Below are 20,985 nucleotides of genomic sequence, written 5' to 3'. Positions count from 1 at the left end.
GAGCATCTCCCCTATGAAGAAAGGCTAAGTGAACTGGGTCTGTTTAGCCTTGAGAAAAGATGATGGAGAGGGGACCTGATCCAGGTTTATAAATATCTGAGGTGTGGTGGCCATAGTGGTGAGGCCAGTCTCTTTTCAGTGGTACGTGGAGACAGGACGAGGGGAAATGGACATAAGCTGCAGCATAGGAAGTTTCGCATGAATGTGCGTAAGAACTTCTTTACGGTGAGGGTGACGGAGCACTGGAACAGGTTGCCCAAGGAGGTTGTGGAGTCTCCTTCTCTGGAGATATTCAAGTCTCACCTGGACACCTACCTGTGCGAACTGGTGTAGGGAACCTGCTTTGGCAGGGGGGTTGGTCTCGATGATCTCTAGAGGTCCCTTCCAACCCCTACAATTCTGTGATTCTGTGAATTATTGAAGAATGGGAACCTATAAGGGACAATGGTCCTGTTATTAAATCCCCTTGGAAGATGGCTGAATTTTGGGGAAAAACAAAAACAAAAACAAAACTAGAATAAACCTTTTTGACAACTGAGGGAAGAGTAGTAGCAGCATCCACTGTACCATGGCCTCTACTAGTAACTATTAATGTGTATCATTGCTCCAAGGAAGGATTGAAAGATGAAAATGAGCTTATAAAGGCTAGTATCAGACAACTGGAAAATAAAATTACACTTCTGATGGAGCAAACTGCCTTATCTTCAAATGGCACTTCCCTTTTGAAATTAAGAACTATATCATTAGAAGAGGAAAAGGACTTAAATCAGCAGGATCCTTGGATCCCAGATGAATTTAAGAATAAAAAGAAAGCCAAGTTGACTAAAACCCAACTAAAGGATCTGGGAACCTCAGATCCTCTAGAAATAAGACTAGTAATAACTCAAAAAATGAAGGAATTCCAAGATAGACCAGCAGGGTTGTCACTTGAGAAGTGGCTCACTGTCCACACCACATTACATGTAACAGATCACCCGTACACAGCCACCAAACTCACAGAATTATTTCAATGATTTAAGCAAAAAACATGAGAGAGCATACCAGCTTGGTTCTTGAGGTTATGGGACATAGGGGCAGAAAGTGTGCTAATTAACAGACTTGAGATTTCTAAAATTGCATCCATCACCACATCCAGCACTCAAAGATTGTATGCAACTGTGATACATAATGAGGAAAGAAATTTACTAATTAATGGATAATGGCAGCATGTACAATTGCATGGCCAAATAAAAGTGGGGAATGAATAAATCATGGAATTGCAAGGTTGGAAACGACCTGCAAGATGATCTAGTCCAACTGTCCTCCCACTACCATTGCTACCACAAGCCTCTAAACTGTATCTCGTAGCTCCTAACCCAGACACCTCTTGAACACTGCCAGGGACAGCGACTCCACCACCTCCCTAGACAGGCCATTCCAGTGCTTGACAACTCTCTGAAAAAAATTTCTTCCTTATGTCTAACCTAAACCTCCTCTGGTACAACTTGTGTCCATTTCCTCAGGTCCTGTTTGTTGCCTGGGAGAAGAAGCCAAACACCTCCTCATCACAACCTCCCTTCAGGAAGTTGTAGAGTGCAACAAGGTCTTCTCTGAGCCTCCTCTTCCCCAGACTAAACAAACCCAGCTCCCTCTGGGAGAGGGAGACCCCTCACCAGTTTTGTTGCCCTTCTCTGGACACATTCCAGGGTCTCATATATACTGGTCTTGAAAATTATGTTAGAGAACTGGGAATGAAGAGGGCAATTTATTATGATGCTTTTGAGATTTCAGACCCGACGAAGTTTTTAGCAAGGATGAGGGACCTCATATTACAAGACCCTCCCCCCAAGTATGGCATACTGAGCTCTTCAGTGGCCTCAGAGGCAATTATCCAACAAGCTACACAGTTCGTGGCTGATCTGGGGTAAACAGCATCTTCAGACCAGGTGCAATATCTGGATGTTGGAAGGGGCAGAGATCCTCCCTGTAATTAAAACAAGGAGAGAATGACAGTAGATTATAGAATTAAATAAGGACACACCACTCACTCATGCAGCTGTTCCCAAGATTGCCTCCCTGATAGACACATTGAGGAGGGAGATAGAATTCTAAGACCCTTGTGTCTTAGACTTGTCAAATACATTTTTCAGATTGTTCATGAAGTATCACAACATGAATTTGCATTTATGTGGGGAGGCAGGTAGCAGACCTTTCAGGCCCTGCTGCAAGGGTACATGCATTCACCTATATATTGTCATAACTCAGTGGCACATGACCGAGCAGAGTGGAATAATTCTAATAACATCAAACTATACCACTATAGACTTCCCTCGCCCCAAGCACTTGTGCTCACATACTGGTTTATGTTGTGACCTAGCAATTCCACTGCAACATCTGACTCACTGGAGGCATTAGAAAAGCAGTAGATTCATTGACTACTAATTTACAAGAGAAAGGGTGGGCTCTAAACCCACAGAAGGTGCAAGAACCAACCCTGTCGGTCAAATTCCTGAATGCAATTTGGTCAGGAAAGACCAAAGTACTATCTGCAGCAATAATGGACAAGTTCAGGTATTCCCAGTCCCTACCGCACCAAGGCAGGTGCAAGGATTTGGGGGGTATACTGAAATACTGGTATTCCTTTGTACCCCACTTAGAGTAGCTGCTGAGACCTTTATTCTGACACACAAAGAAAGGCCAAAAATGGGATGGAGGGAGAATGGAACAAGCAAGCAAAACTAGCTGTTAAACAGGTCCAGGCACTGGGCATATTTGATCCCACCTTCCAGCTGAACTAGATGTCCATGTAACTCAGGACAGATATGCAGTTAGACATATGGAATGTGGTTAAACACAGGACCTTACATGTCTACTACGTTCCTATCCACCAATCCCTACAGTCATGGGGAAATGATGAAGCCAACACACTGGCTCAAATTCAATGGACTGACAATTCACCCATCTAAGAATATCACCCACTGGTTCAGCTGAGGCATGCTGAACAAAAGAAAATAGGCCTATCCAGGTCCAAGAGTGAACCAGATATATATATCTCTCACCAAGTTGATGGCTGCCTATGGGATACCTCAAGTCATTGACAGTGAACAAGGGATTCGTTTAACTGGCACAATGGTACAACACTTGGCAGAAGAAAACGCTGAGTGATGATTCCATATAATCCAGATGGAAGCAGGCTATACTTGAACACTATAACAGTATTCTTAAGGCTGCCCTGAAGACAGACTCTCAGTCCCTTCAGGGACAAAGAGACTCTATGAAACCCTGTGGGACCTGAATGGAAGACCTAGAGATGGCAGACTCAGTGCCCTGAGGATGCTACTGGCAACATGGCCTCCCTACTTAGGATCCAAATTACAGGCACCAATAACTGCATAAAACCACAAATTGGGAACGAAAATCATCTTCAGTTTCATGCCCTGAAGAATCTAAGACCAGGTACCCATAAAAAAGAATGGCCTTTGAAGGGGCAAGTAGGTGTGACCTACTTGCACCTTGGAAAAGATAATTGGAGGTTGGGGGATTTGTAGTCCCCCTGATAATAGGTACATGTACTATGGCAAATGAAGACTCCCTCTTTGGTATGCGATATAGTTATGTAGCTCCAGATATGTAGCCAAAGGGTGTGGCACAGACACAGCTACAGTATGCTCAAGCGCGAGCTAAAGTGTTGACCCAGGACAGGAACAAGGCCTGTATGTTTCCCTGGAGAACAGACCTACCCCTTCTAGTACCTCTGAAACATCTATACTACTCCTCATGAATCTCTTTTAGTCCACATGATCAATGGGTGGAATAACATGGCATCAAAATGCTTCAGTATCACTGTAGCAATTAGACAGATTAATACAATGGGAAAAGCATTACAACAAAGGTATGATGACAAAAGGACTAGCACAATAGAGATGTGCTATAAAGGAAGGGAAGAAGATTGCTCACCCACATCAGAAGACTCTAGGTTTGTAGCAGAAAGCTTCACCAAGGAGGGATCTCCAGGAAGCAACCCTTCCCCAGTGGCAGTCAGCCTTATATGAGTTCTAAGAGAGGTGCAGCCAGGCTCCAACCCTTCCAGTAGTACAGGTGAATTGCCTTCACCTGTGCTCCCAGGGCTGCCTGGGTTTTTTCCCTAGGTGCTTAATCAAAGGTTCAGGCCCTGACTCAACAGTTCCCTTACAGTCACTATAAGATCAGTGTGACATCTGGTGGTGGACTATATGGGACTGATGAAACATAAGCAGAACCTTCCCTGGTCCAAGCAATTATATACCTCCAAGTACTGACCCATAAAGGAACAGGATCTTCAACTATGAACCAATCATCAATCGTCTCATCATTGCAACGGGCAAATTGTACAAGTGCCAGGGTAAACTGGATCACCATAATGGAAAGGACTTACCTTCAACCTACTCAATCATTTATTCATGCTGTGAGAGGGTGGAACATAGTGGAAATGCTAAGTCACAGTTTGAAACACTGATTGAGCACCTGGTGGGAAGGCTGGGCCAACCCAAGGGAGCTCAGGTGCATTTGTTTGAGCATATCCTCACTTGCTGTAGCCTAGGACTTTGCTGCTATGCTGTCATTGCTGTGCTTTCCATTGCATTACAGTGTTATAGGTGGTCTTAGAGAATGATAATTTTTTTGTAACTGTTTTGATCTCTGTAATTGTTTTAGTTTCTGAAACTGTAATTTGGGGTGCAGAATATTCACTGAAGAAGATATAGGCAACAAATATAAGGAGAAATGAGAGGAAGACAAGGATGTTGAGATGTTGGTCAGACCAAGAAGGGGCAATGGAGCAAGGAGAAATGAACAGGATATGGTAGCACAGGGCTAAAAGGGGGCAGAGGGAAAGAAAAGAATAATTATGCCCAAAGTTCAGATGAGGAGGAAGGTTTTCAGTTTCAGACCAATGGTGTGTAGGCCTGGTTAGGTATGGAAATGCCTGAAACATACAAGTGTCTCTCAGGCAAGTGATAGTACTGAACATGCCAGTTTGAGTTAAGTGCCATTTTCAATACCGGATTTAAAGGGTTAGAAGAAGATGACAGGCATGAATAGTGACTACCCTCATGCGGGTAGTAAAGGTTATGGAAACTATAGTTGAGAACCGGGACCCAGATTGAAATGATCTGCAGGTTATCTTAAACGCAATGACTTATGGGGAAAAGAAAATTGTGATGCCTAAGACTAAAGAGGAGACGGATATTCAAGCCACACAAGCAGGATAGATAGAAGATCATTTTCCTCCCAACATCCTTATTTTGGATCCCTATGTCCTCAAAGTTTATTACTAACCAAATAGCAACAGTTTTATATGGGATTTGATATGCTATTCTGAAGTCAAATAATTGGTGTAAATTTTATCAGCTCATTCAAGGGAAGAATGAGAGTCCCTCCTCTTTCTTTGAGAGATTAAAGGAGGCTGCAGGAAAATATACTAATCTGAATCTAGGAGCAAGGTGGAAGCGATTCACCTGTGGGGGAGCCAGGTTCCACCCCTCCCTAACCTCTTGTAAGAGCTGACTGCTTTGAAGGAAAGTTTCTACTTGGAGATCACCTTCTTTGGAGTGTTTGGTGAGTCCTGATCCTTGGAGTGGATCAGGACCAGATCAGGACCAATTTCTTCTTTATTACTGGATTGTGACCTTTATTTTTCATAGGTGACCCTAAACTGATTTAAAGCAGTTATATCTGTTATTGCCTGTCTTTACAGGGCAGATGCCCACTTATCAGTTTAAATATTAGAAAATATCTGGAAAGTATATAACAATAAAGAAAAGGTGGATGAAGAAAAACTTGTTGATAGTAAGATGCTAGTAACAGTTATAACCCAAGAAATTGGTAAAGTCAGGGGTAGGGCTATTGTTGCCTGAGGGGAAGAAGGTTTTATGGTGGAGTGCAAAGGGACAGAATACCATTAGGAGAGGATCAGTGTGCTTCCTGCAAGCAGAAAAGGCTCTGGAAAAATGGATGTCCTCTATTAAGCTGCCAGGGCCTTTGGGAAATGCTGAGGCAGGATATTAAATTTGGACTAAAAACCTCCTGGCTTCTCTGTATCTTGCATTTTATGTAAGCTAGAAAAGAATCCAAGACTGATATAATCAATGAGATCATTACTTTTCTGTAAAAATTTCTGCACTAGTGTGATACTATTGTTAGAAAACATGGCCCTAAACATCTCTTGTTCACAAACTCTCACCTACCCCTCTTGGCTGAAGCTTTACACATCTTGGCCCATGAAACTTTCTATCAGACACATGAAAACTAAAAAGAAGGGATGACCTTTCCTTCACACTCTCTCTATCATTTTAAATTACAGTCTAAAATACCTATATGGACTATATATGAACTCTGACGTAGGACAAGACTGCTGTCTGCTGGCACTTCTTGGATATTACCATGTGATAGTGCCCATCTATGTGATAGTGCCCATCTGTGTGATATTAGCATCACATAGAACTTCTCCTTAAAATTAATACAAAGGAAGTGGTTTGCATGCTTTTACACAAAAGACATCATGTTTCAGAGAGCGTGCTACTGACAGTAAGACTCGTAAAGGGATTTAAATAGGAAGGTTTTAGACTTGGAACAAATGCTACTGATATAAGAGAAAGTCTTGACTCAATAAAGGCAAGTAACCGTCCTTCTAGTGTCATAATTTGGACAGAAAAAGAAAAAGTCCTAAGTGTATTTTTAAAAATAATTCAATCTAAACAAACAAACAAAAAATGTTCTCATTTTTAAAATTAGTGAGCTAAGCATACTGTTTTGCTGCTGTAGAAAAGAGGTTACTGCAGAGGCACCTATTGCCTGTCCAGTATTTGAAATAACCTGTAGATTTCTGTCTTGATCCTAAATGTTTCATCTTCCCTGGGGCCCTAACAGCTCTTCCTAGCTGAGCAGGATAAACTAAGAGAAAGCAATTTGTGATTTTTCCCAGGAGAACTACCTTGTTTCAAAGGATTGTTATCTTCTGCTGACTGATTATCAAAATAGTTTCAAGTGAAGCCATTAGACAGCAATATGAACTGCAGATGCTTATTCATGCTGCTATACCTAGATAGCTTCTGTGAGAAGACAAGGCCTGGATGGGCTGAACATACCCCATATCTAAATACTGCATTGTATTGCCTCAGTGTCTGCCAGTCTGCACAGTCTCACACAGATCTTTCATCATACCTGGGCTAACTGGGTATGGAGGAAAAAATGCAGTTTTGTGTCTTCATTTAGTTATGTGTAAGAAAGAAATATGAAAGTACCTTATAACCTGTCACTGGAAGTCTCCTCCCCTTTCAGTCTCCAAAATGAAGGCAAGATTTTGCTCATAGATTAAGCTTTTTCATCAGTCATAAGCAACCTGCAGAAGACTGTATTTCTGCTTCCAGCAACAGGCAGCCAGAGAATACAAGCTAATTGCCCAGCATCCTACTTCCATCCCTTTCAGAGCAAATGGCAAGTACAACAGAGATTGAAGAAGATATTCACAGTCAGGCAAGGCTATAAAAAGAAGCACCAGTCTGTAGTAAGCAAATCACTTTCAATGTAAAACAATTACAGAAGGCTTGAGTTCTGTTATCATCCTGAAGCAGAAGAGTGGGGATGAAAGCACCATGACTACTGCCGTGAAATTACATAGTGAAAAATAAGTGCAAATAAAACTAGGTAATCATAACAAAGAATCATTTTTGTCTAAAGGAAGAACTGTTGGAATGATGTATTAATGGATAACATGTACAACAGGAGATTAATTGGACTATGACAGACAGAGAAGTGGCAGAGGAAGGAAGTGGCCTGTGGTTTCCACAGAAAAATTTTATGGTGGCTGGATGACAAAATGAGAGAGTGGAGACACAGGTGGAATTGTTTTTGTACGAGACTGTACCGTTGTGGGGACAGGGGGATACACAATGATGCATTTCCCAGGAGGTCTTTACAAAAACCCATACTTGCATAAGTCACATGGGAGAGTATGTTAAGACAACTAGAGAGCATTCTACAGCACAGTGGACATGTTCTGTCTTTGTTTCTCTTGACATAAACAGTATGTTTGTACTTACCTTCATCATCTGAGAGCTGCAACCCTACCCTGTCTGGAAAGCAAGCCAGTGGATTCTGATGACCTTGAAATAATTTTCAGCAAACCAGATTGACTGCAGATGCATCTAAATCTACCACAGTATGTGAAGCAAACAATATCTTTCTGATGGAATAAGATAGCAGCAATAATTGCTGCTATCCTCAAAATGACTCTTTATTAATGTGACAGAAGAATCTGAAATGTAGCATATATCTTCCAGAAGCAATATATAAAAGGGTTGTCAGGGCTTTCTCTTGCAAGTAAGTCTCCAGCATTCACAGAATGACTCATGCCTTTCAAGGCAGTGTTTTTCTCAAATCCTTCTCCATGATATCTGCAGTTTTTCCTAGTGACGATAAAGAATTTGTCTGAGACCAGCCAAATGATTCTTCTGGACAGTCCTTATGTGAATTACTTTCAAACTATCAGAAAATTGAATGGAATCCTGCAAGACTATCAGATAGCTGAAGGGGAAAGAAAAAAAAAAGGGTTTGCCTTAATTCACTATCACAAAGGAGAAGCAACTAAATGAAAAGGTGTGCAACTGTGACCACCACAAATCAACTTGATTACTAGATTTCACAAGTTAAAGAAATAAAACAATCTCAGTGTTTAGAGTATAAGCCTGACAGTATGGAAGCTGTAGTTATGGAGTAATTATATTTCTAGACATTGGCCCCCTTACACCACCTTGAACACCTCCATAAAATTTATGTCTCCAAAATGAGAATAGTACATTATATCAATGAGGAAAACATGGCAAATAGTTTTTTCAGAACTTCTCTCTAAGAATGAAATATAGACAAAAATACAAATGAACTCTGAAAAAATGCTCTTATAAATGCTACAGATGATACAATGAGATTTCAAGCTATTGCTCTGCCACAGTCATTTAGATAGAAATTGAGTTTCCAGATATGGCAAATATTGTTTAAGTTTCTGCTTACTAAACTCAACTGCAGTGCATTCTTTCTCTTAACTTATGATACAACAGTATGTCATAGTGACACTAACATGAATTTTGGTGGTGGCACGAAACTTACAGTGATCGGTAAGAAAATTTTCTTTTCTCTTTTAAATCACTTTAAATCCTGGTTATTCTCATCAGATTATTTCACTTTAGCATTATTTTCTTCTTTATTAAATTGATGTTTTACTGATGTTCTAGTTGCCCAGTCTATTCTGGAGACTAGATTAAGTTCTATTCTAGGTAAGGACACATATCTCACTTTGAATAACTGAAAGAAAACATTTTCTGTAATAAAGAACTGTCTGTCAAATGAGTTAAGTTGAAAATGGGTTGAAAAATATATGCATGTCATCAATATTCTTAATAAATCAACACCTGCAAAAATCACTGTTCTTGAAAAGTGTAACTGTGCTTCCAGGTTATTGTGGAGATAACACTGAAAGGCTATCTGATTTACAGTTACATTTAGGAGAGGTCTCAAAAAGAAAATCAAGACTCTAAAAACAAAGTACTTAAATCTTATGGGGGTAAGCTAAAACACGTTAAATCAGATAACTGGGAAAGACATATGTCTACTAGTTTTTAGCTAACAAAGCAGAAGCAAAAAGTACTCAGCTTTATCACAGGCAATACTAACAGCTCTATGCAGCTGTTTAACAATCAATTGTTAAAGATAGAAAACAGCTCTCCACAGCATGGCAAGATTCTTTCTGTATAACAAGTTTGTTAGGATTGTGCTAAAAAGTCTATTTGGTAGAAGAGTCATACTGTTTCAGAATAGATGATAAAAAGCTGATGAATATCACCAAAAGACTCTTTTCAAATTAAAATAACTTTCGGAGAACATTTATTTCTAGGTCATAGTTCAGGATTTGGACTCTTTCCAAATCCAGAAGAAAACAAACGTGTTTCTAAGACTGATAGATCATAGAATCATAGAATGACTTGGCTTGGAAGGGACCTTAAGGATCATCAAGTTCCAACCCCCTTGCTGCAGGCAGGGTTGCCAGTGATGGTGATCTCTTCTTCTCATTACTATTATTCCTGGAATTAGAAGAACTGATGCCACATGCTTTTATACCAGCCCTTCATTGCAGAGCAAAAAAACTTTCAAGTGATAAAATTCTGTCTCCATAGGAAAAATTGAGGCCCTCAATGGAGGTGATCAATTAATTATGATTATTTTTTTAATATGGTGTGAATCTGAGGTGCTGATGAAAAACAATACGCTGATTCATCATTGACTGCTGATACTATGAACCAACTTGTATGCTAAAAAAAAACCAAAACAGTTATTTTACAAGAAAAGGCTATTAATGACGTTGAAAGGAGATGGGGAAATAAAGAATTGAGTCTTTTCAGCTGAAAATAAGGAAAGAAATCTGCTTTCTCTTCAGGAGGAGTACATTCTAGTACTGCATGTTCTTAAGTGTCCTGTAAAGAATTTTTGAAAGCTGCACAAATTGATTCACCTATGCCTGTATCAGAGAGTTCTGAAGAGGAATTTCTGGGACTTGTCTCACCAGATTAGACAGACACGCGGTTGCTGTTCCTTTACAGACCTTTCTTTATTTCCTAGGAGACAATAGATTAATGTATGTTTTGTTTCACTGTCTACCACATGAGGGAGGGTTAGTCCTGAAGCTTTGTTCAGAGAATGGACAGTAGCAGAGAGGTTTTAATGCAGCTGTAAAATAGTGTGAATAATGAAAAATTGTTCTTTGGCACTGGGACAAAACTCACAGTACTAGGTAAGTCAAAAGTCAGATCTCTGTAGTATATGTAATATTGTTTTAGGGGATAAAAGAATTTCTTAACTAACAGCAAAATAATGGTAATTTTTCCCCCATCCACAAGGACAGGACAGATTCTTTATAAATTGTTTATTAGGAAGGAAAAAAAAAAAAAAGGAAGACAGATATGGAAGCATAGGGTTTGCAGACACTAATTTTAAGATCCTTTTTAGCTTTGACTTGTTCTGCTCTGTCTTCTCTGACTGAAAGCTTCATGATGGGAGAAATGATAAAAATAATTCTGCTCCCATTGTCCAAGAAAACAGATCCCTCTTTGGTCTGTATGTTTTGTGAGCTCTTCTGTCTCGCTTTGTATCAATCAAAAGCAACATTTAGAAGGTTTGACCATGCTCACTGTTCATATTCTTGTGGCTGCTGAATATGGCAGGGAAGGAGCAGATTGTTGGTACTTTGCTTTTCTCACAATAGATGTTGAGCAGGCTGCTTGAAGTTGCAGTGGGACACTGGCTCCATTTATCTTTCTTTTTCACTGTTCCTGATTTTTAAAAAGTCTATGTTCTCTTTCTCTTGCTCTTCTGAGCAGGGAAAGTGCACTGTTCTCCTCTACTCTTTCTATTTTTCTCCATCTACTTTTCCAGCCTTCTCCTCACGCAGAAAAGAATTTAACACTGCTTACCTGACCTGTTGAGCATTTTGGAATCCCAGAGTAAAACTTCTTTTTCCATCTGCCACTGCAAGCTCTGATACCAAACTGTAGAAATACACACCAGAATACGTTCCTTTCAATATTCCCATCTTAAGGAACTTAGACTGATAAGGGCAACACAAGGATTTTGTGGGTTGTAGTCTGATGAGGTACAGCTTTGCTTTTTAACTGCACCAGTTATATTTGGAATTGACACTGTAGTCCAAGTTATGCACAAGCTGTTATGATTTTGCCCAAGTGCTTGATGTAAAGGGCAATTGAAAATTTCTCTTAATGATATATAGTATATACATAGATTATTTTCAAATGAAAGTACGGGTTAAAGATAACAAGAAATCATGAAAGTGATCTTACTGGATGAAAATGGAATGGAAGAACTGTGATACGTTTTCTCTGGGATGAGTGAAGAGAGTAAGGAAGGGCATACGTGGTTAAGCATTGCATCAGTGAGCTTACTGACCAACATGGACAATCAGAACAGAATGGGCTGATGACAACATGTTTTATGATTGCCTTTATTTTTGCTTGCATCAGTCTCCTTATTCCACTTTAAATATGCTAATTCTCTGGCTATGTTTGGTTGTTTTTTTTTAAATTCTTTTTACTTTTATTCTCTCTGTAAGCCTTTTTCACAGCTTTCCTTCTTTGTTTTGTTGTTGTTTGTTTTTAAACCTCCATCACTATTTGTGTTTTCTTTTCTTCACCTGTTTCCATGTCTTCACTCATTAGCCACCACACTGATGTTATACTAGAGATACATTAGGAGTTAAACAACAAAGACACAACCAGCTACTGGAAGTAAAAGTAATCAACTTTAGTTTGTGTTAGCTGGAATGGATGCAGAGGAGTTCAAAACTTTCTAGTGAGTTGACTATGAAGACACATTACTATGAATTACTATACCTCTTCTGAGGCCTGCATGAGCTTATATGTGCAAGATATAAAATTCTTTTGATTTATATGTGTCCACTCTAGAAAAGAGAAAATGATTGTGAAAAGCATCCACAATTCATAATTCCATCACATAGAAACAGTACAAAGTCTTTGTCCATAATTCTCTCCATGAATTTCTCTTTCCATGTGTGTTCTGCAGACCCAGTGGATTTGTCATGCTAGATAAGATTTTTTTTTAAAAAATGGATCTCTAGAAAAATATACATGAAATATAACAAAAATATTAAAAAGTTGATTTTGGGTTTACTGCTTAGTAAGTAACATCTTACCGTAGCCTTTTAGCTCCTTTTTGACTGTAGATGTTGTATACATATACGGATATGAATCATCTAGGACATGGAACATTTTTTTCTTGTGAGTGTATATGCATTTTATTTGGAAAGTCTTATATGAGGTTTTCTTATTCTGAGGATAACCTAAATAATAAATGACATAAATCAATATTTCGTAGTCGTAAAATAGGATAGTAAGTTAAGAACTAAAGATAAACTTGTCCTACTCACTTTTAGATTATGTACCTGAAGTGATTCAGACAGTGAGAATAAATAACTCTTTCCTTTCAGATGGTATCATACCTTGAGCGACAAGTAAGGTATCACATGGAAGTAAAATTTTGAAAATAGCAGTAAACATCATGTCTTACTATAACATCAAGAATGTGCCACAGTCAGCTGAAGATGCTTATGAATTTTATCTCCTAGTACAACATCACAAATACAGGCCTACTGTGTACTTTTCTGCCAATATGTTTGCTCTGCTTCTTATCAACTGTTCTGTTCTAATAGAGACAACATGAGAAATGCAAATAGTACTGCGTTTCTGTTGCTAGAGCTTTTATATTACTGTATAACTAATGATTTTTGCACTTGTGCATATCTGTATTACAGATAATTATCTGTCTACTAGGAATTTATTAAAAGGCCAGTTGCACAGCCCAAAAAATTCATAGTTAAAAGGGGTTGTTGAGAAAGTAATGAAGCCTCTGGGCTATGTTACTTTCTACATTACTGTTTCAGGGAAGACCAATGAAATCAAACCACCGACTGTGGCCATCTTTTCACCATCAAAGCAAGAGATTCAACAGAAGAAGAAGGCCACACTGGTGTGTCTGGCCTCCGGTTTCTACCCTGATAACCTCAATTTAGTCTGGAAGGTGAATGACGAGAAGAGAACAGAAGGAGTGGGAACAGATGAGATTTCCACATCAAATGGGAGCACTTACTCATTGACCAGCAGACTGAGAATCTCAGACCAAGAGTGGTTCAACCCTCTGAATCGTTTTGAGTGTATTGCTGAATTTTTTAAGAATGAAAGCCAATCAATACATAAATTCATCTATGGTGATACTGGTGAGTAAAAAACGAAAGAGTATTGCCATGATTTACATAGTGGAAATCACAGAATCATAGAATCACCAAGGTTGGAAAAGACCTGAAAGATCATCCAGTCCAACCGTTCACCTACTACCAATAGCTCCCACTAAACCATGTCCCTCAACACAACATCCAGTCTTTCCTTGAACACCCCCAGGGTCGGCGACTCCACCAACTCCCTGGGCAGTCCATTCCAGTACCTGACCACCCTTTCTGAAAAGTAATACTTCCTAATGTCCAGCTTGAATCTCCCCTGCCGTAGCTTGAAACCATTCCCTCTGGTCCTATCACTAATGACACGAGAGAAGAGGCCAACCCCCAGCTCACTACAACCTCCCTTCAGAAAGTTATAGTGAGCAATGAGATCTTCCCTGAGCCTCCTCTTCTCCAGACATTCCCAGCTCCTTCAGCCTCTCCTCATATGGCCAGTGTTCCAGACCCCTCACCAGCTTTGTTGCCCTCCTTTGAACATGTTCCAGGGCCTCAGTGTCTTTCTTGCAGTGAGGGGCCTATGCTTCCCATGAGGAGAAATGCTAAGTCATGGCTTGAAACAGTGATTGAGCACCTGGTAGGAAGGCAGGGCCAACCCAGGGTTGCTCAGTTGCATGCAATACACCTGAGTGACCAGAAGGTTGTGGAGCTGGGATCCACCCCCTTCCATGACCTCATATTAAGGGCTGGCAGTGGAGGTGAGGGTATCTTACTGGAGATCCCTGCCTTCCTGAGGCCTCCCAAAGGTAAGCAAATTTTCTTCTTTTGTTTCTGTGTCCATGGCTGCTACATTTGGGCTCGTCCTCTTTTGCTGCAGTTGAACACTTTATCACTCTGCTATTACTGCCATACTTTCCATCACATTCTGGTGTTACAGTGTACAAGTTAGAAATCGCTTAAAAGAGGGAAAAAATGGTATGGGCTATTTATTTCTAGACAGTGGTTTGTTCATGACACAAATGTATTTGTAATTATATAGGTATTTGTATGTCTTCATATTCATAGCACCGTGTATCTACAGTATTATCTATATAGAGAGAGAAAATTTTGAAGGTTTATTCAAATTTTCTTAGTGTAAGAACATAGAAAAACATAAAATATATACTAACATAAAATGAAAAATACTCAGTGTAGTAAAATAGATACTGTAAACGCAAACATCAAAAATGTGTTTGTTCACACCAAAGAAAGATGTGATGTTTTTGTTTTCATTTGTCTTTCAGGATGTATGCTTACTAAAGGTATGTGTACCTTCTCATCTTCTCATAGGCAAATAAACATCTGTATTTCAATTCCAGTTTTACTGATGGTAAGTATAAGAGGTGAGAGAGACATATATTAAATTTCTTTATTATAGAAGGGTAACTTACCCTTTCAGATCTGAGTGACACCTCTGTTATTTAAAAAAAACAAACAACAAGAAAAAAGTGAAGGTTGGAGCAGCATTCTGTATGGTTCTTATCTACATTTACCTTTTGAAATAATAGAAGAAAATGTGGAACCTTTCCATGCTGTCACTGCTCTTTCTATCTCCCCCAGTCTTCAACATCACCTTCTATAGGAAAGCTACATTTTACCTTTTTTCTAGCAGAAAGAAAAAAATCATCCATGAAAGAAAAAAATCATGCTAGCCAAGTGATTATGACATTGAAATTGAAAATCATAGAATCATAGAATGGCCTGGGTTGAAAAGGCCCACAATGATCATCTAGTTTCAACCCCCCTGCAGTGTGCAGGATTGCCAAACACCAGACCAGGCTGCCCAGAGCCACATCCAGCCTGGCCTTGATTGTCTCCAGGGATGGGGCATCCACAACTTCCTTAGACAACCTGTTCCAGTGTGTCACCACTCTCTGAGTGAAAAACTTCCTCCTAATATCTAACCCAAACCTCCCCTGCCTCAGTTTAAAACCATTCCCCCTTGTCCTATCACTATCCAATCATGTAAACAGTCATACCCCCTCCTGTTTATACGCTCCCTTCAAGTGCTGGAAGGCCAAAATGAGGTCTCTCTGGTGCCTTCTGTTCTCCAAGCTAAACAATCCCATTTTCTTCAACCTTTCTTCATAGGAGAGGTGCTCCAGTCCTCTGATCATCTTAGATGCCCTCCTCTGGATCTGTTCCAAGAGTTCCATGTCTTTCCTGTGCTGGAGGCCCCAGGCCTGGATGCAGTATTCCAAATCCGGCCTCACAGGGGCCTTTTTGAACCTCATTAGCTTTTCATGGGCCCAGTTTTCCAGCCTGTCCAGGTCCCTTTTGTTGACTTCCCTTCCCCCTGCTATATTGACTGCACTGCTCAGCTTGGTGTCATCCACAAACTTTTTGAGTGTGCACTCGATGCCTTCATCTATACCATTGATAAAGATGATGAAGAGCACCGGTCCCAAGACCGACCCCTGAGGGACACTGCTTGTGACCAGCCTCATCCCCAACACAGAACCATTGATCACAACCCTTTGGCTGCAACCAGCCAAACAATTCTTAATCCACTTAGCAGTCCATCTTTCAAATTCACACTTCTCCAATTTAGAGACAAGGATGTGGTGAGGGGCCATGTCAAAGACTTTGCTGAAGTCCAGGAAGATGACATCCATTGCCCTTCCCCTGTCCACTGATGCCTCCACTCCATCATAGAAGACCACCAGGTTGGTCAGGCGAGATCAGAAAGCTGTTAAAATAAAAGGCTAGATAGCATGTTATTTTGTGCTGTGTAAAACTTACCTGATATGACAGCATTTACTGACAATAACAAGTGAAAACAAATGTGTCTTGTAATTCAACTTAATTCAAGTTCCTAAGGGGGATTTACATGACCAGCCTACATTTTTATCAGGTGTGGAAACACAAAGGTTAACCATTCCCAGTCAGAACATAGTTTCTTATCATAAAGCCAGTCTGTGTCTTTTCTAGGATTGCTTTCTCCTGTCATTCTTTGAATCACAATATTCTTTCCCGTTCTGAGCCATATCAGATATCAACATAACCATTCATTTGACTGTAATTCCTTTGCTTAGTTAAAGATTTCAAGTATTTCTGGTACATTTCTGGTATCAAGTCTCTCCAGATGATGATAATTTAATACGCAAATTGCATTTGCTTTGCAGAGTCCTACTTGCATTATGGAAATTCTATGAAGCTCACTTACCTCATTCTGTGTGCCAAAGCCTTCCTTTATGCAATTTTGGTGTGCACTCTGATGTGGAAAGTCAAGGTATGCTGATGCATCACTTACAGGCTGAGCTTGTCCACTAGTACAAGGATTAGTGGACAAAACAAAATTTACGATCACAAAAAATCACAACTAGTAAGTTTTCTGTTACAGTTTTTCCAGAGCTCAAACAAAATTAATGCTGTCCAGCGGAGAAATTTTTCTGAAAACATATGGAAAAAGATAAGAAGTAGTAAGCACAACTTCTCCAGAAAGCAAAGGGAAATATCAGACACATCATGTTTTTCTGTAATCACTGAGGAGGGACACTTGCCTGCAGCAAAAGTAGAAATCAGTGGTTTGAAGAAGATATATACAATGAATGGCATAAATCTAAAAAAATGGGAGAATTTTAGGCAGCTAGTAACAGACATAAAATATTTTTTATCTGTAATCTTTTCAAATACCTGATAGATATTTCTGATAAGAGTAGTGGAAGCCTCGGCACCAACTTTCTTTAGATGTGGACTGGGAATTGTGTTTGAGAAGGGACATAATAGAGTTAAGAGTGAGTATGAGTACAACCCCAGTTATTTTCAAGACTTTTTTTTCCTCCTTTTTGAAGCCTACACGAGAAAGTACATTACTGGGTCACAATCATTTGTGAATTTTTTTTTATTTTTTTTTATTTATTTATTTATTGGTAAAGCTATTAACTCAGTATGTAAGTAAATAATATGTATGGGTACTTCTGTAGCAAGATATGTTCTTGCTACTAGGAAAGGCTGAAGGAGCTACAACTTCACAGAAGCACAGTGTCACATAACTGTAGGGGTTGAAATCAACCTCTAGATAACAGCCCCCTGCTAAAGCAGGTTCTCTACAGTAGGTTGCACAGGAAAGTGTCCAGGTGAGTCTTCTTCCTTTTATTTATATGGAACTTCTTATGTTCCAGTTTCTGTCCCCTGCCCCTCATTCTATTCCTGCATGACACTGAAAAGAGCCTGGCCCCATCAACTTGACATGCTCATTTCTGTGCATGTTCTCAGGAAACAACAGTAGAGGCAGTTGTAGGTTTGGACTATTGTTTCACCATGCTCTTGCTTAATTGTTTATTCTGTTTTGTTTTCGTTTAGGCTGGTAGCAAGCCATATAAAGAATAAGTGAATAATCTCCTCCATCTCATCAACAGGAAAACAACAAATTCCACGTTTTTCTTTTCTGCAGTAGAGTCCAAGCTTCTAATATCTTCTTTCTTGATGGTTCTCTGTTCTCTCCTGTTCTTTCAGCTTTGCTTTAATCACTGCCAGATTTCCCATGGACATGCAGGGTAATCTCTGTCCTAGCTTTAAAGCACCTCCTTACTGCTCAGAGGCATCAGCTTCTTAAATTAGGAATAAAGTTTGTGTCACTCCATTCAAGAAGCTTGAGTGTTTTTTCCCAACTTGGTATTTTGTTGCAATACTATTCTACACCACAACTTCAGTGGCACTTATATTATAAAATATACACATTAAAATACATTCAATGACAGTACTGAGAGGAAGAATCTATCTGCTGTGTGAATATTAGAAGGCTCATCAATTGCTGATGTTGTGTTCTAGCAAATAAAGTGGGGTTCCAAGCTTTAAAATCTTGCATGCCCCACTATCAGTGACTGAGAGAGTGAGGATCCAGGTCAACTGCTGGGAGACTGATAGTGCATATGTGTGGGTCTCAGTGTATGTGTCTGTGTGCGTGTGTGGGGGGAGGGGGGAAAGGGTGGAACTGAGGTTTTGTATCTGTGAAAAGGAGGGAGGGTCTATATGAGGAAGCAGACTGAGGCTGTAGTCTTCAGAGCTTCATATGTCCCTCTACAAGCATGTGAGGAGACCAAGATCTAGGGCCAGTTCCTGAATAGCCTGAGTGTCCAAGGTGAGCTACTGGAGGGATTCACGCTTTGTATAGTTTCTGTTAGCAGACCTTTATCCTGATCAGCCAGAGGAGAAAAGAGTGATGCAGCTGTTGATGTTTGTGCCTATGTAGTGCTAAGTTTTTCTCCTTGTGTTACACTACATGACCGGCTGCTGTGGCAGGCAGATAAGGAACAAACAAGTGCTTGCTCACTCCTTCCAGCAGTGAGATGGGAGAGAGAATTGGAGAAAAAATAAAACTCATAGGCTGAGATAAAGACAGTTTGATAGGACCAAAAAAAAGGAAGGTAAAGCAATCAAAATAATAATAACAAAAGAATATTAAAAAAACAAACAAAAAAACCAATGTAATTACCACCACCTACTGCCCATCCTTCAGCGATGGAGCACCACCAATGGCCAATTTCTCTGTTTTTGTCACATGTTCTGGAATGTCCCCTTGGCCAGCTTGGGTCAGCTGTTTTGATTCTGTCCTCTCCTGCCTTCTTTTGCACCCTCAGCCTCCTCACAGGCAGGACAGCAAAATAAGCTGAAAAGTTCTTGACTTAATGTAAGCATTGCTCAGCAACACATAAAATATTTGTGTATTACCAACACAATTCTCATTCAAATTTCGAAACATAGCATCATAACAGCTACTAGGAAGAAAATTAACTCTGTCCCAGGGAAAACCAGGACACTGGTTCTGTCAATGTGTATATTTGTATTTTGTGTCTGGGTTGTTTTTTTTGTTTGTTTGTTTTTGTTTTTGTTTTGTTTTTGTTTTGTTTTTATTTGATTATTTATTTATTTATTTTTACAATACATAAATTCCAGTGGATGGAACTGGGGACAGGGAATGGCAGCAGTTTAGTTGGGCTGTTGGATTCAATAACAACAAATAAAACATATGGAACTTAGAATCATAGAATCACCAAGGTTGGAAAAGTCCTCCAAAATCATCCAATCCAACCATCTACCTACCACAAATATTTACCCACAAAACCATGTTCCTTAGTACAACAACTAAACATTTCTTGAACACCTCCAGGAATGAGCACTCAACCATCTCCCTAGGCAGCCCATTCCAGTGCTTGACCACTCTTTCAGAGAAGAAATTTTTCCTAAAATTCAACCTGAACAATCCCTTGGTGCAACTTGAGGCCATTCCCTTCTAGTCCTACATGAGATAAGAGGCTGATCCCCACCTCACCACAACCTCTCTTCAGGTAGTTGTAGAGGGTGATATGGTCTCTCCTGAGCCTCTCCAGACTAAACAGTCCTAGTTCCCTCAGCCTAAGCATAGTGATCCAGCATGGCCAGATCCCTCTGTAGGGCTTTCCTACTCCTAGGCAGATGGACACTTCCTTCCAATCTGGCATAATCTGCAAACTTACTGAGGCTGCACTCAGTCCCCTCATTTGGGTGATCAGCAAAGGACAAGCCCCAGTACCAAACCCTAAAGAAAACCACTTGTGACTGCTTGCCAGCTGGATTTAATTCTGTTCACCACAGCTCTCTGGGCCCAGCAATCTGTCCAGTTCTTTACTCAGCAAAGAGTGCACTTGTTCAAGACAGGAGCTGTCAGCTTCTCCAGGAGAATACAGTGGGAGACAGTAACAAAGGCTTTGCTGAAGCCTAGGTAAACTACAGCAACAGTCTTTCCCTCATCCACCAGGTGGGTCACTTGATACAGAAGGGGATCAGATTGGTCAAGCAGGCTCTGCCTTTCATGAACCCATGCTGGCTGGGCCTGATCTGGTTGTCCTGCACATGCCATATGATCCCATTCAAGATGTAACCCTCCCTGGCACGTAGGTTTGGCTGATAGGGCTCTAGTTCCTTGGATCTTCCTTATAACCCTTCTTGTAGATGGGAGTCATTTTGTCAAGCCTCCAATCCTCTAGAACCTCTCTGGTTGACCAGAAGTTGTGATGGTGGAAAGTGCCTTGACAATCACCTCTGCCTGCTCCCTCGGCACACTCAAATGGATCCCTTCTAGCCCCATGAACTTGTGACAGTCCAGGTGGAGTAGTACGTTTCTTAAACATTTCCACCTGAATAGTGGCTTATTCTGCTCTGCACCCCAGACTTCCAGATCAGAAGGATCCTTCCATCAG

The 20,985-nt window shown here is 40.2% G+C and overlaps 1 protein-coding gene across 1 annotated transcript; it reads left to right on the top strand.

Moving 5' to 3' along the window:
• The first annotated feature begins 7,915 nt into the window (after positions 1 to 7,915).
• Positions 7,916 to 18,389, top strand: LOC104912840 (M1-specific T cell receptor beta chain-like). Its single transcript, XM_031555628.1, has 5 exons — positions 7,916 to 9,128; positions 13,478 to 13,810; positions 15,049 to 15,066; positions 16,930 to 17,036; positions 18,110 to 18,389. The coding sequence occupies exons 1-5, from the start codon at positions 9,092 to 9,094 to the stop codon at positions 18,134 to 18,136; spliced, it is 522 nt and encodes a 173-aa protein (XP_031411488.1). The 5' UTR covers positions 7,916 to 9,091; the 3' UTR covers positions 18,137 to 18,389.
• The last annotated feature ends 2,596 nt before the right edge of the window (positions 18,390 to 20,985 follow it).

Source organism: Meleagris gallopavo, chromosome 1 (genome assembly GCF_000146605.3).
Source record: "Meleagris gallopavo isolate NT-WF06-2002-E0010 breed Aviagen turkey brand Nicholas breeding stock chromosome 1, Turkey_5.1, whole genome shotgun sequence".
NCBI classification, from domain to species: domain Eukaryota; kingdom Metazoa; phylum Chordata; class Aves; order Galliformes; family Phasianidae; genus Meleagris; species Meleagris gallopavo.
The sequence above is the reverse complement of the archived record's forward strand: the minus strand, read 5'-3'. Positions and strand labels throughout refer to the sequence as shown.